General features: G+C 51.0%; 2 protein-coding genes across 2 annotated transcripts; both read left to right on the plus strand.

Moving 5' to 3' along the window:
• The first annotated feature begins 1,168 nt into the window (after positions 1-1,168).
• On the plus strand, positions 1,169-2,602 carry c6h11orf96 (chromosome 6 C11orf96 homolog). The gene has a single exon (XM_085914668.1). The coding sequence runs from the start codon at positions 1,258-1,260 to the stop codon at positions 1,726-1,728; it is 471 nt and encodes a 156-aa protein (XP_085770794.1). The 5' UTR covers positions 1,169-1,257; the 3' UTR covers positions 1,729-2,602.
• A 1,210-nt stretch (positions 2,603-3,812) lies between these two features.
• On the plus strand, positions 3,813-11,723 carry ticrr (TopBP1-interacting, checkpoint, and replication regulator). Its single transcript, XM_085914319.1, has 19 exons — positions 3,813-4,967; positions 5,037-5,265; positions 5,373-5,605; positions 5,712-5,949; positions 6,032-6,173; positions 6,272-6,396; positions 6,479-6,828; positions 6,905-7,005; positions 7,097-7,190; positions 7,295-7,377; positions 7,505-7,735; positions 7,860-7,947; positions 8,029-8,101; positions 8,182-8,301; positions 8,373-8,540; positions 8,604-8,878; positions 8,946-10,791; positions 11,187-11,315; positions 11,398-11,723. The coding sequence occupies exons 1-19, from the start codon at positions 4,308-4,310 to the stop codon at positions 11,499-11,501; spliced, it is 5,289 nt and encodes a 1,762-aa protein (XP_085770445.1). The 5' UTR covers positions 3,813-4,307; the 3' UTR covers positions 11,502-11,723.
• The last annotated feature ends 355 nt before the right edge of the window (positions 11,724-12,078 follow it).

Consider the following 12,078-nt stretch of genomic DNA (forward strand, 5'->3'; position numbering starts at 1 on the left):
CTAAAATCTTTTCGAGTGGCACCCAAACCCAATTTGTTATTTTGGATTGGAGTCAACCTTGGGGCACCTGGTTCTAGCCTGGTTGGTTACAAAGCAAATATTGTCCACCATTGACGGAAAAGTGGCATCATGAAGAAGCGGGCAATGAGGTTGTGAAGATTTGCGACCCCCTCGCCTGGCCTCGCCTGGCCTGGCCTCCCGACTTGCCACCTTTCCTCTTGACATTTTGGTTACCGTGGCGAGCGAGCCGTGCCGTGGTGGGTCCATTGTGCTCCGCTGCGGGGAATGCTCACCTTGTGCCCCTCCAAACCTGCCTGGGAGTTTTTTTCTCAGGGCTGGAGTGAGCAGGATTGGAAGAAAAATCACAAACATGTTTACGGTTAGCAAAGCTCGTTTTGTGGATTTGCTTCCTGTATTGCGCAGTTTGCCCTGTGTAAATGTGTGCTTGCCATGTAATTCAACACTCACACACACACACACACACACTTTGGAATATATAGACACACACACACATGTCAAGTAGCGGACATGTCTCACTTGCGCTCTTAAACCTTGGGATGCCCTTGTTTCATAACTGGCACTCATTGCTGAATCACTTTATGAAATGCTGTCACTTGGATGATTTTCCAGATTTTTTTTCTGGATAACCAAAATCTGATATTATGAGCACACTCCCAAAAATGTCATGTGATGTCACGACTTAGCAGCTGGACCTAAAATAGACGCAGGCCGTAAGAAAGTGTGCGGATCATGACGAGACGCAACACGCTGTCATACCACGCTCGTGTTTCGAGAAATTCCGTCATTGGCAAAGAGCGTGACGGAGCCTGAGGTCACCCGTTCGATTCCGCCCCAGTCGGTGGCCCACCCAGCAATTTGACATCTCAAACCTATTTTGTTCTTAGATGTAGAAGTCAAGATACTGACGTGAAGCGGAAAAATCACTTCAAGTGCAGCCACTAGTGTTTATGCTTCTTTTTGTTATTTTGAGTTGGGTGACTGAATCCTACAAAGGCGGAACCAAGACCGGATAAGGACGTAGGGGGGGGAGTGGGTTGGACCACACCAATATGGAGTGAGGGAGGGAGGGAGGGGCGGGCCGGCGGGCGGGCGGGCTGACATCTAATAAAAGCCAGAGCTGCAGCTGAGGACTGCGAGATTTCAACTGAGAAACAAAACACGCCGGAGCCACTCCAAACTGACAAGCGTTGACCTTGTGCCTGCGTGCCTGCGTGCCTGCGTGCGTGCTGGACTTGAATGACTTTCAAAGTGGATTGCCTGCTGGCTTTTTCGACATCTGAGGAAAAAGAACCCCAAAGACCATCCAAAGTTGGCAAGTCACCAATGGCTGCCGTGCGTCCCACGCTGACGGAAGCGTCCGGCTTCCACGTCCTGCCGGCGCACCTGATGGCCTCGGCCATGGAGGAGTTCCCTCAGCAGCTGCCCGTCCTCAAGGGCCCGCCCAGGGGCAAGAGCCGCGCCCGGCGACCCCGCGAGGCCCGCTTCAAAACCCAGCCGGTCACCTTCGCCGAGATCGCCGAGGTGGTGGAAGAAGAAGGCTCGTCGCCTCTGGAGGAGGAACGTGCTCGCCGCTCCTTCCTGCAGTCCCTGGAGAACCTGAGGAGGAGCACCCAGACCCTGCACTGCTCCCCGGGCGCCCGCCGTCAATGCGCCCCGTCGCCCACGCAGGCCGGCATGGACTCCAGTGACTCTGACTCCACCCAGTGAAGGGTGGGCGGTTCTTCTCGGCGGTTGAAGTGACCCAAACGTCTGCTTTTAATATACCCGCTAACATATCGACGTGCGGCAGATGCATCAAGCCGGTGGCGCCGCGTAGAAGCAGGCGGCGCTGTTTCCGACATCCTTTCTAATGTACGCTCTTTAAGTTTCCTTGCGCGACAACATTGAAACGTTTTAGTGTTCTTTCAATCAGGGGCTTTAAAAGTGAGGTACGTGGGCTCCCTCTAGTGGTTTGCCAAAGCATCACTCCATTTTTGGGGGGGGGGGTTAAATGTGCATCATCTTTTTGTTAAACTTGTTTTAATCCAACATTTCAGTTCACTTGTATCTAACAATACATTTGGATGTAATCATTTAGAATGGTTGGTTTTCAAATCTTTTTTTTTTATGTGCAATTTCACGCAGTCGTCTACAAAGAAACCAAAATAACATACCAAGACAGAATCAACTTTGTTCTGAGGTTTCAAATGTATTCCTTTTCTACTGTAGCGCTTTTTCTAAAGACACAGCGGTGATTTTATTTGTATGATTATTTTTGTACATCTAGAAAAAGAAAAGTCAAGCGCTAGTAGCCGCACCACTAATGTTGTCAGTAGCGCGACAAAGTGACACAGCGGCCCGCTTCGGCGCTGAAGCTTTCCCAGGAGTTCACGCTCTCGGCGGTGAATGAATACGTATGAAGAAAAGTGAAAAGTGTTTATTTATTCTCTTGATTTGCTCATAACCAATTGTGAACTCTTTTGACTGGTGAAGTCGTGTCGACTTTCAAAAGAAAACTGTCAACCTTTCCACTGTGCTTTCTATTCAGTCTACTTTATATTCAACGCAACGTTGTTTTAATAAATATTTTCAAGTACTTTCAGTGATCTGACTGGTTTCTTCAATCTCGGGAGTTCAAAGGACCCCGATTAAGCTTTATCGAGGTTGTTGCCAACGTGGTGTGCTGCGTGACACAAATGACGCAGCGGCGGCCATTTTGCAAAGGGTCCTTAAGGGCCAGTTCTCTGCTGGCACAACAAGGAACCCGCTTACACATGACACAAAGCAGCCGTGCTTGCTCTTCTGGTTGGAGTTGCGAATGGAAATTGTCAAGTACTTTTCATGTTGTTATTTTTTTCTTTTTTTAAAAATCAGCAATCGTACCAGTAAGACTCATCAACAAAACATTCCCGTACTTGTGACCCTTTTTTTAGAAATGTGTTTGTGTTTTCCCATGGCCTCCTCGATGCGAGTTAAAAGAGATAAGAAGCGTGTTCCGTGCCTTGTTTTGTTAGTACGGAGGACATTCTGGTCCAGCCAGATTTATTTTTGGTCCGTAATCATAACAGACGTCACTGCCATTTCATTTTCATCTCATGGCTAATTGGGATGCGTGATGTTAAGAATAATAGCGCTGAGTGCAATGTTTGCTTTGAAAGGAAATGCATAGTGATTGGAGCGGAGAACAAAAAGATATGACACACTCGTCTCCCAATTGCATTTTAATGACTGCATCATCATTCATATTCATACGCTTGCCTTAAGAAGCTCACGCCAATGTAGCAACCTATTCCAGAACATAAATGACGACAAAGTCCTGCAAAAAAAAAAGGAATATTGTTGATACCATGATCAGAGGTAGGCCATCCAATTTGCATGATCGATAAATGAAATTCCGTATCCGGCGAATGAGGAAAACACAGTTTGACCAGAATTTTGTGCAGAATAACTACATACACATTCTAAATCTGTTTTCAGGGAAAGGGCCTGGTGAGAATCAGCAAGTGGAGAAAATCATTGGACACGTCCTCAGATCTTCATCGCCCCCTGCTGTTGAAGAAAAATGATTACGGAATGAGTGAAATAAGTGCTTGGCCCACTTGTGTGGCTTCAGTGGAAAGATTTTCCGATGTCATTTTAGAATATTTAAAACTAAGCCTTCATATTTCTCTGAATGCGATTATAACCAGAATATTAAAAAATAAACAGTACTACATCGTGTTTCTAATCTGTAATGTGACGTCACAATATTTTGTATGCATGTATTTAAGTTATAGACGGGGAGGGGCCTGTTACTCCGACAGAGGGTCATAGCAGCCAATTAGCCTTTGGCAACGGACCTCTGGCTACCACCTATGGACCAATCAGGTTGTTGTTGTTGACGGATTTGGCCAATCACTGTCGAGAGGGCGGGGTCTTGTTCAAGAAGCGCGAACGGTTAATTTAGGAAGACGAGAAAATGGCGAACTAAGAGTAACATTTAAATTAACATTTTATTTGTAATAGTTTTGTGGCAGTAATATGAGTAAAGTACGATTATTTTCTACGGACGGTGGCGATTGTAGGAGCGACAGAACCTGAAGAAAATGTCTCGTTATGTCAAAGTGTGTCGCGGTAGCGAAGATGCTAGCTAGCTAGTAGCTAGCAAGAAACGTCAACATTAGTTTTGCTAAAATGTCTTTTACACTAGACGGCGGTACAATGAAGGGACAGAGTTGAGTAGTGATGTCTCGATGGGTACACCCGTATTATAACAATTTAATGGCGTGTCGTCAAAGATAATAGCCAGGTGCTGTTTGACGGACGGGATGGCTTTACACAACCTGGTGTTTGTCGTCGACTTGGATTACGAAGATCAACTATCAAGCGATCGGCTAGAAGTCGGCAGTCATCTCTTGAAACGTGGCATTTTGCACATTTTGCTGCACTTCGGCTACCAGTATGGCTTCGACAAAGTGCGTTGGGGTTACAAATTCTTCCAATCCAAGACTGGCCGAGGTGCCGCCCTCAGAACGAGAGGCTCGGACTTCAAGGACCTTCGCCACAAAGTCTTTGAGGACTTCAGTGTGGAATTCGAAGCTAAGTTTAACGAGAGAGAGAAACTATGCGCGTCCCAGCATTGCAGCCCGTCTGCCTCCGTGCAAAATACCCTCAAAGAAGTCCTACTCGATTTCCAGTGGGACCGACCAGACATCACTTCTCCCACCAAACTGTCCTTGAGACCCAGGAAGACGAGCCGAGCTGCCCATATATCAGAAGAGGAACACCTTAGCAATCACCCAAAAAATGTGGTCTTTATTGTGGCACAGTGTCCACGAAGCTGGACACAACTGGCAGACTATCTCTGCGTGAGGAACCTTGACCTCCATGCAGATGTATCCGAGGACATTTTATCCAAAAGCATCCAAGATATGCTGCTTCAGAGACAGGTTGTTCTGCACTGGGTTGACACTACATCACATGGAAACGTAAGTGAGTATAGAATCTTTTTTTGGGAGCTGCTCCTTGTAATTGTGACATCTTCATGTCATATGTAGGAGGTGCTAAGTGGGGACCACTCGGGCTTTGACAAATTAGCCCAAGTCTTGGCTCAGTCGTGTGGCAAAGTGATCCCCGCCGTCGCGCTACTGAACCGCCGCTGCTCCGAGAAGCCAGACTGCAGTGAGAATTTCCCCTTCCGCTCCAGTCTGGGATATTTGCTGTCTTGCGAAAGGCAATACCGCCTTGCTTTTCCTGTCACGGAGGCCACTCTGCGACTGGACGCAGGTACATATGTTTTGTGACCCTCGCTCCATTTGAGGAATCTTGTCCAATGCTGTAGGGATGAAATGTCAACTCGTGCAAATCAGTTTAGGACACGCTCCGTTTCTCAGGTGGCGTCGCCCAGAGCTGCACTGTGACTCTCGAGCCGGTGACCCGCAGGCGAGGGCCTCTCGCCCCGGGCGTGGAAGTGTGTCTGAAAGGTGTGCTGCGGGGCTGGGACGCCTCGTTACTGTCGCACGCCTCCACAGAGTCGTGGCAGCTTCGGTGCCCCGACACCAGCGAGCGAGGTGCTGCCTCCTTCCGACACACGCTGCTGGAGCTGGCTACTCGTTCGCTGCGCATGGTGAGCAGTCTCATTGTGTTCAGCAAATTGTATTTTCTTTGAGCAAAGTGGTCCGGTCCAGGTTGTGTGTGTGAATTCTACTCGTCTTCTCATTTTTCCCCTCCAGTTTGCTGAGGTGTGCCATAGCGGCCGGTCGTCTTCGGCCATCCTCACCCCCTTGTCCAACTCCTCTGCTCTGCTCACCGTCCTCCAACCTTCCATCGCTCAGCAACGTCCCCTTGACAACACCCACATCTTTTCCAGCAGCACCGCTGAAATCTCAGCTGACCTTCCGGAAGTAGTCAGCAGTGTGCTGGGCGTCGTATACGACATGATGGAGCGAGACGACGGCAGCCCCCGTGACGGTACAGGGTTGGACCTTTATATCATTGCTGAACATGGAGATTATGCTGCTGATTCAGCCTTTCCTTTTGTCTTCTCACTCAGAGCAGCCAAATGTTCCTTACGCGGTTCCCGAGTGGGCGCAGCAGGAGCTCGCTCGCGGTTCGCCGAGAGTCGGATTGTGCGAGACTTGGTTTCCTCATTCGGATCAGTCGGGAGTCACTTCGCATTTAATGGAGTCATTCAGGTAAGAAGAAGAAAAGCAGTGCTTCTCACGGTGTGCTCCGCATGAAATGCTCAAAGTGTGGCTGAAACGCTTTTGCCGTACGACTTCCGCTCTATCAGGTTGCTTCACGCCGCGCCGGACCCAGGCGAGGAAGAGGAGTTTCACTTCCAGACAGAGATGATCAGCGATCTGGCAGATCTCTATCAGTCGTCAAAGGGCGCCGATAACAAAAGGGGCAAGAAGCGTAAGAATGACAAATTGATTCAATCCAGGGATTTCGTTCAAGCGCAGCAAAATGCATCATTCTTTTTTTCCCCCTTCGGCAGGAGGCACGCAGCGCACACCGGTCAAGCAGAAGATGAAGACCATGAGCCGCTCCTTGCAGATGCTCAACGTGGCGCGGCTCAACGTGAAGGCCCAGAAAAGCCAGCCCGACCCAGAGCCGCTCACGTCGGAGGGGAAAGGAGCGGACAGAACGGCGAAGAGACGCTCGAGCGGCAAGAGCAAAGCCCAAGAAATTCCTGCGTCAGCCTTCTCCACTGAAGCTGAGCTGCTGTGCCACGTGCGCTCCGTCTATGAGAAGAGCATCGCAGAGAGGGACTCCTCTCTCCTCGCTGGCGCTCAACAGCTTTTGGCTGCCGTCAAATCTTTCCTCGCGACGGAATCCGAGCAGCAGGTGAGATGTTATTTCTCGTGAGCGACGTCTCTCTTTGTCGCTCCCTGGCATCATCTGGCGTCTGTCTCCCTGGCAGGTCAAGAGCGTTGGCTTTTCCCAGCGGCACTTCCTCAAGAGCAGCGGATCCATCAGGCAGGCTTACGGCTCCACCGCCGATGTGGAGAGCAAAATTCGAGAGTGAGTTGCACAAGTTGCCCACGCTGGGAACTGAATAGAGATCCATCAGGTTGAGCTTTGAAAGGGTGTAATGCATATTTGTTTCCACTAGGTGTCAGCTCCAGGCGCTGCTCAGATTGGAGCTATGCAGACTTTTGTCCCCGGAGGAGGCTGATGCTCTGGATGATGAACAGATGGCAGAGGAGGTAAAGAAAGACATGACATCAACACGGACACAAAGACTTTAATGCTTCACCAAAAGGGTCTCTTTTTTTTTCCATGTCCTCCTCCAAACCCGTTTTTTCTCAAGGTGGCTGAAATGCTCCGAATTATATCCCTGACAAAAGACCCGGCGTGTCTCGCAAAGTTCCTTCAGGATGAAGTCCTCCCGGCGTAAGTGTGACCTCCGCCGGCGTCGTTTTGCATCGGGTGTTAGCATGAAGCTAGCAGGCCACAGTTGTGTGCTTTGACAAAGTGCTTCGTTGCCAAAAATATTTTCAAGACAAGTCTATCGTTGCAGGTTCTCGACAGCCATCCCGAGGGTCCTCGCCGACATTTATCACAGTCTGGGCACGCAGATCCCCGAGGCCTTGGCGGCCGTCCTTCCGGCCGACTTCTTCAGCGACGAGTCGCTCGCCAAGGACAGCGTTTCTCCGGCGGCCTCCTCGCTCCGCCTCTCTTCGCACGACTCGCTATCCAACTGCAGCGATCGCCTGCATGACCTGCGTCATCGCTCTGCCACCAAGCGGAGGTGAGAGGAGCCTCCCCGTGAATTCTTTTTTCCTCGGAAAGTTGAGATCGCCGCATTGTAGTGGCTGTTTGTTTTACCAACGTGTTTCTGCACGATTGTCGTGGTGCGTCGCTTTTGTCATCAGGAGCAGTATGCTGACTCGTCATCGCAGCATGACCGAATCGTCGCAGAGTCTACGGCAGATAGCCATCCCCAAAAAGACAAGACGGGCTGTAAGAGCCACCGAGACGCTTTCTCGTGTGTGTTGTCCCGGTATTTCTTCCTACGCTCCCATTTGATTGTGTTTCCTTTAGTCCAAAGCAAAGGTTCGTACACCTCCGGAGAAAGCGGCCGAACTCCCGCAAGCACAAAAGCAACAAACGCACGGTATGATTTGTTTTCGAATTGAGTGTCTTCTTCAAAAACTTTGGAGCTATGTTTTATTCTCTCTGTCCGATTTGTCTCAGAAGTGACCAAGGTACGAAGGAACCTGTTCAATGAAGAGGTTGCGTCCCCATCAAAGAAGAGCAAACTCCCACGCAGCCAGTCCGTCTCTGCGGTGGAGGGACTGAAACGCAAGTCTGACGGTATGAAACTCAAACAAAAGTGACCGCTTCGAGAAATGGACATTGACGATCGTTGATTGTTCCTCCTTCAGAGAGGCACAGGCTCCTAACAAAGCAAGTGTGCGAGACCCCCCGCCACAAGCAGGTGTCCGCTCGGCTCCTTTATCGACAAAAAATGGGGCGCCGTGCGTCGCCAAACACTTGCTCCGGCCTAAATGACGATTGTATTGTGGAAGAGTCGCCGGTAAAACCAGCAGAAGGTACGAAATTCGCCGGCTTTTGCATTTGTGAGAAAGAAACAATTTGAACGTTACCGTCGGCAGAGCTCAGAAGGAGCCCGAGGATCAAGAGCTTGGCCAGGAGACACTCAAACACCTTTTATCCCAGTTCCCAAGCGCGTTCCCGCAACCTGGAACGGGCGCTGTCTGCCTCCCAGCTTCCTCCCAGCCAAGTCGGTGACATCAACGTGAAAAAAGTTCGCTCTCCCATGAGGCTCCTTTTCGGGGCCGCCCAGTCTCCCGCCCGTCCTTCCGCTTCCACGGCGGGCTCAAACTGGACCGGCACGACTCGGCAGTCTGCAGACTCCGGTGTCTTTGAGGTAAAAATCACACCACATCAGCCTATAAGTCCAAGACTTGTGTTCTAACTTTGCCCACCAATTTCAGAGTCCCAACAAGACACCGGAAAAGACGCCTGGAAAACGCAGAGGAGATTTGGGCAGCGCATCTCCCAGAACGCCTCGAACCCTTAAGACTCCGTCTTCTTCCAGGCTCCGTGGTCTACCCGGCGCCGAGAGCCCCGTCGCGCAATCTGCTATGGCCCTGAGGGGCAGTCCTTTCAGATCTCCCGCCAGAAAGACTTTTGTGCCAGAGACGCCCACCAAGCAAAGTCCTCTGACCAGCCCGCTGAAGGGAATTCTCAAGACTCCCGTCAAGACTTTGGAATCGGCCTTTGGGTCACATCCGACGTTCAGGACTCCCAAGAAGATGGTGTCTTGGTCGCCGTCCCCACGGAAAAAAACGATGGCACCGGACAGGACGCCCGCTTTCAAGATGCCCGAATCGCCCAGATTCTTGAAGACGCCCAACAAGTTCAACAGCCCGCCCAAAAGCCCCGACGACAAAGCGGAGACTTTCCAGACCCCCGAGAAGACGTGTCCGCCTTCACCGCGTACCTTTTCTTGTCAGGTGAGCCTAAAAAGGATTTCACCAAATGCCACCAGAAACTGGAGAGCAGAGACGGCGCCGCCTTTGTTGTTTTCACCCCTTGAAGAACATAGCGGGGCAGCTCACACCAGGACGCCCAGTCCGGTTCACCAAATGGCGACTGGGTCCGGACGGACATCTGAAGAAAGTCCAAAGACTCCCTCCCCCAGTAAGCAAGCGTCGGCAGCTTCGGTCGTCCGTACGTTTCTGTCTCCCAAAACGTCCCGGCGAAACGCCAGGTCTCCTCAAGCGCCTAGGACAGCCCGTAAGAACTCGAGAGCCCGCAACGCGCACGCCACAAATGAGTCTGAAAGCGTTCAAAAGGCTCAAACTGAGACAAGTTGCGAATCCTTGGACTCCTCGGGACTCAACTCGGCCACGGACGACAGCAACGACATTGCGGACGCGTCGGTGGTGAAGACGCAGTTCAGCGGAGGCCTCAAGATGAATATTAGCTTTTGCCGCAAGCCTTCCAAATCCAGCCAAGACGTTCGGACAGCCCCGCTCGAGTCTCAAGACGGGCCCGCTCGCAGCTACGGCTTCCGACAGACGCCCGACCGCCAGCAGCGTGAGGCGGCTGCGCGTTTGGGTTACGCACTTCACGCCTCCCCCAGGTTCTCCACCCCCAGGCGTCGGCAGACAAAAGGCACGGCCTCGCCTTCCTATCACGTAGAAATGGAGCCGCAAACATCCGGGCTCCCCAAACTCAAATTCAAACGTACCGAATCCGTGCACGTAAACGATGTTCTCGCGGAGGACGGGCCTCAAAGCCCTCTCGTGGCTGACAAACAATCTCAGCCCGAGAGCCCCGCGTTGCCGTCGCTCCCTAAGCAGGGAGATCCCGGTTCCGTCTCACCCTCTGTGTGTAGCCACGCTACGCCGGCTAAGGGCGGCGTGGTTCAGACCCACATCTGCCAGTCCTACACGCCCACGCGCCAACCCACGGGAACCACCTCGCCCATGGCCATCGCTGACGTCTTCACCCTCTCCCCCTCCCCTCAAAGCGCGGGCAAGGTGACGCCGGACAACCTGAACAGCTGGCGCCGGAGGAAACGACCCCTCGCGGCCGCCGCCGGAGGCAAAGACCGCCGCCGGAAGAGTGAGCCGCTAGAGGAGGCGGAGCTCGGAGTGAGCAGGTTGTCGGAGGCGGACGACCCGGATGAGCTCGCCGCTAAAACGACCGGCCAAGTTTGGACTTTGAAAGATGCGTGTCCTCCGTCTCCCGACGACAACTGGGTGGTGCCCGGTTCTCAGCCAGATGAAGAAGACATGCTGTGGGAAGCTGCCGGCGGAGACGGCCCCTCCGGTAAGAAAATTCACCAAAATAATACCGGCACCTCGCAAAGTACGTCAAAAAATGCGGCACTACATTTCTCTCCAATTAATTAACGGGTCAAAGACGGAAATGAAAAACAAATGTGATAGATAGCTGCAAGTTTGGCGACAGTCCAAACAGTTTTTCAAGCTTCATCTACTAAAAAAAGCTGCCGATGTCACTTTTATTCTGGGTGCCAAGGGTTAATTTGAACATACTTGTTTTGGCGTCATCTTGTGGCAGTTCGGGGTCATTGCAAACATAGGCAAAAACAAGTTGGCTGGATAGAAACGATTGTCATTAGCTCTTAATGATCATTTAAAAAAAAAAGAAAAAAAACTCAAGAGAAATATTAAGTTGCCTCTGTATTTTTTTTTTTTTTTCAGCCTTAGCCACACCTCCCGGCTCAGTGAAGCAGGTCACGGCCGGTGGGATTCTGGCCCTCACTCAGTCCCCGATGCTCTTTAAGGGAAAGCCGGCTTCGGCAAGCAGGAGAACAACGCCTCGCTTGAAAGGTAACCGGCGTCCGGGACTCAACGAGAAAGTATTCTTGGAAAACATTGCCAGCCCGACTAAGATCATCTCGGATTCTTGTAGATGAATTAGCAGGCGAGAGGAGGATGGCAGCGGCGGACGACAAGGTCTCGGCCTTCGGCCGGCCCGCCAGACGCTCAGCCAGCAGGAAGAGGCTGCTTCAGTAATGCTTGAGTTGGTTTTAATTACTGTTTGAAATTTGGATGTATTGACGGAGCCATTGAGTTCAACTTTCAAATGTCTTTCATGTTCCAAATGTGGAACCGTTGTCTCACGTCCAAGTTTGTCTAGATGTTAATTTATTTGTTTTTTCAACTGATTTGAAGTCAGGACACGTTGAAAGCTTTTATTTGTCATGTGAATATTGTGAATAAATGCTGCTTTTCACACTCGAGTTCCTCAAATGTTGTTGGTTCAGGTCTGGCAGGTGGAACCAAAGATATCGCTGTCAATTTCAGAGAAGTTACGCAACGAACAGCGCATTTTCAAATCCTCCCACTAATGATGGACTTTGATCTGGGTGCGCGCGTGCGCGTTCATTCAACAGGCGTTTCTTGCCAATGCTTTCATTGTATTTAATGCTTGCAACTCACTTAATCGTGCCCGCCCGCCCGCCCACATTGTCAAAGTTGCACGTTGATCCCGAATGAGTCCCGATGGCTTGATAAGGAGCTCAGCTTTCCAATGGAGTGCACTGCCCAAGGGTGCGAATAGCAAGCACCCTCGTGACTGGCTCAAGTTTGC

This window comes from Syngnathus leptorhynchus, chromosome 6, assembly GCF_054491065.1.
Source record: "Syngnathus leptorhynchus isolate UIUO chromosome 6, UIUO_Slep, whole genome shotgun sequence".
Lineage (NCBI taxonomy): Eukaryota > Metazoa > Chordata > Actinopteri > Syngnathiformes > Syngnathidae > Syngnathus > Syngnathus leptorhynchus.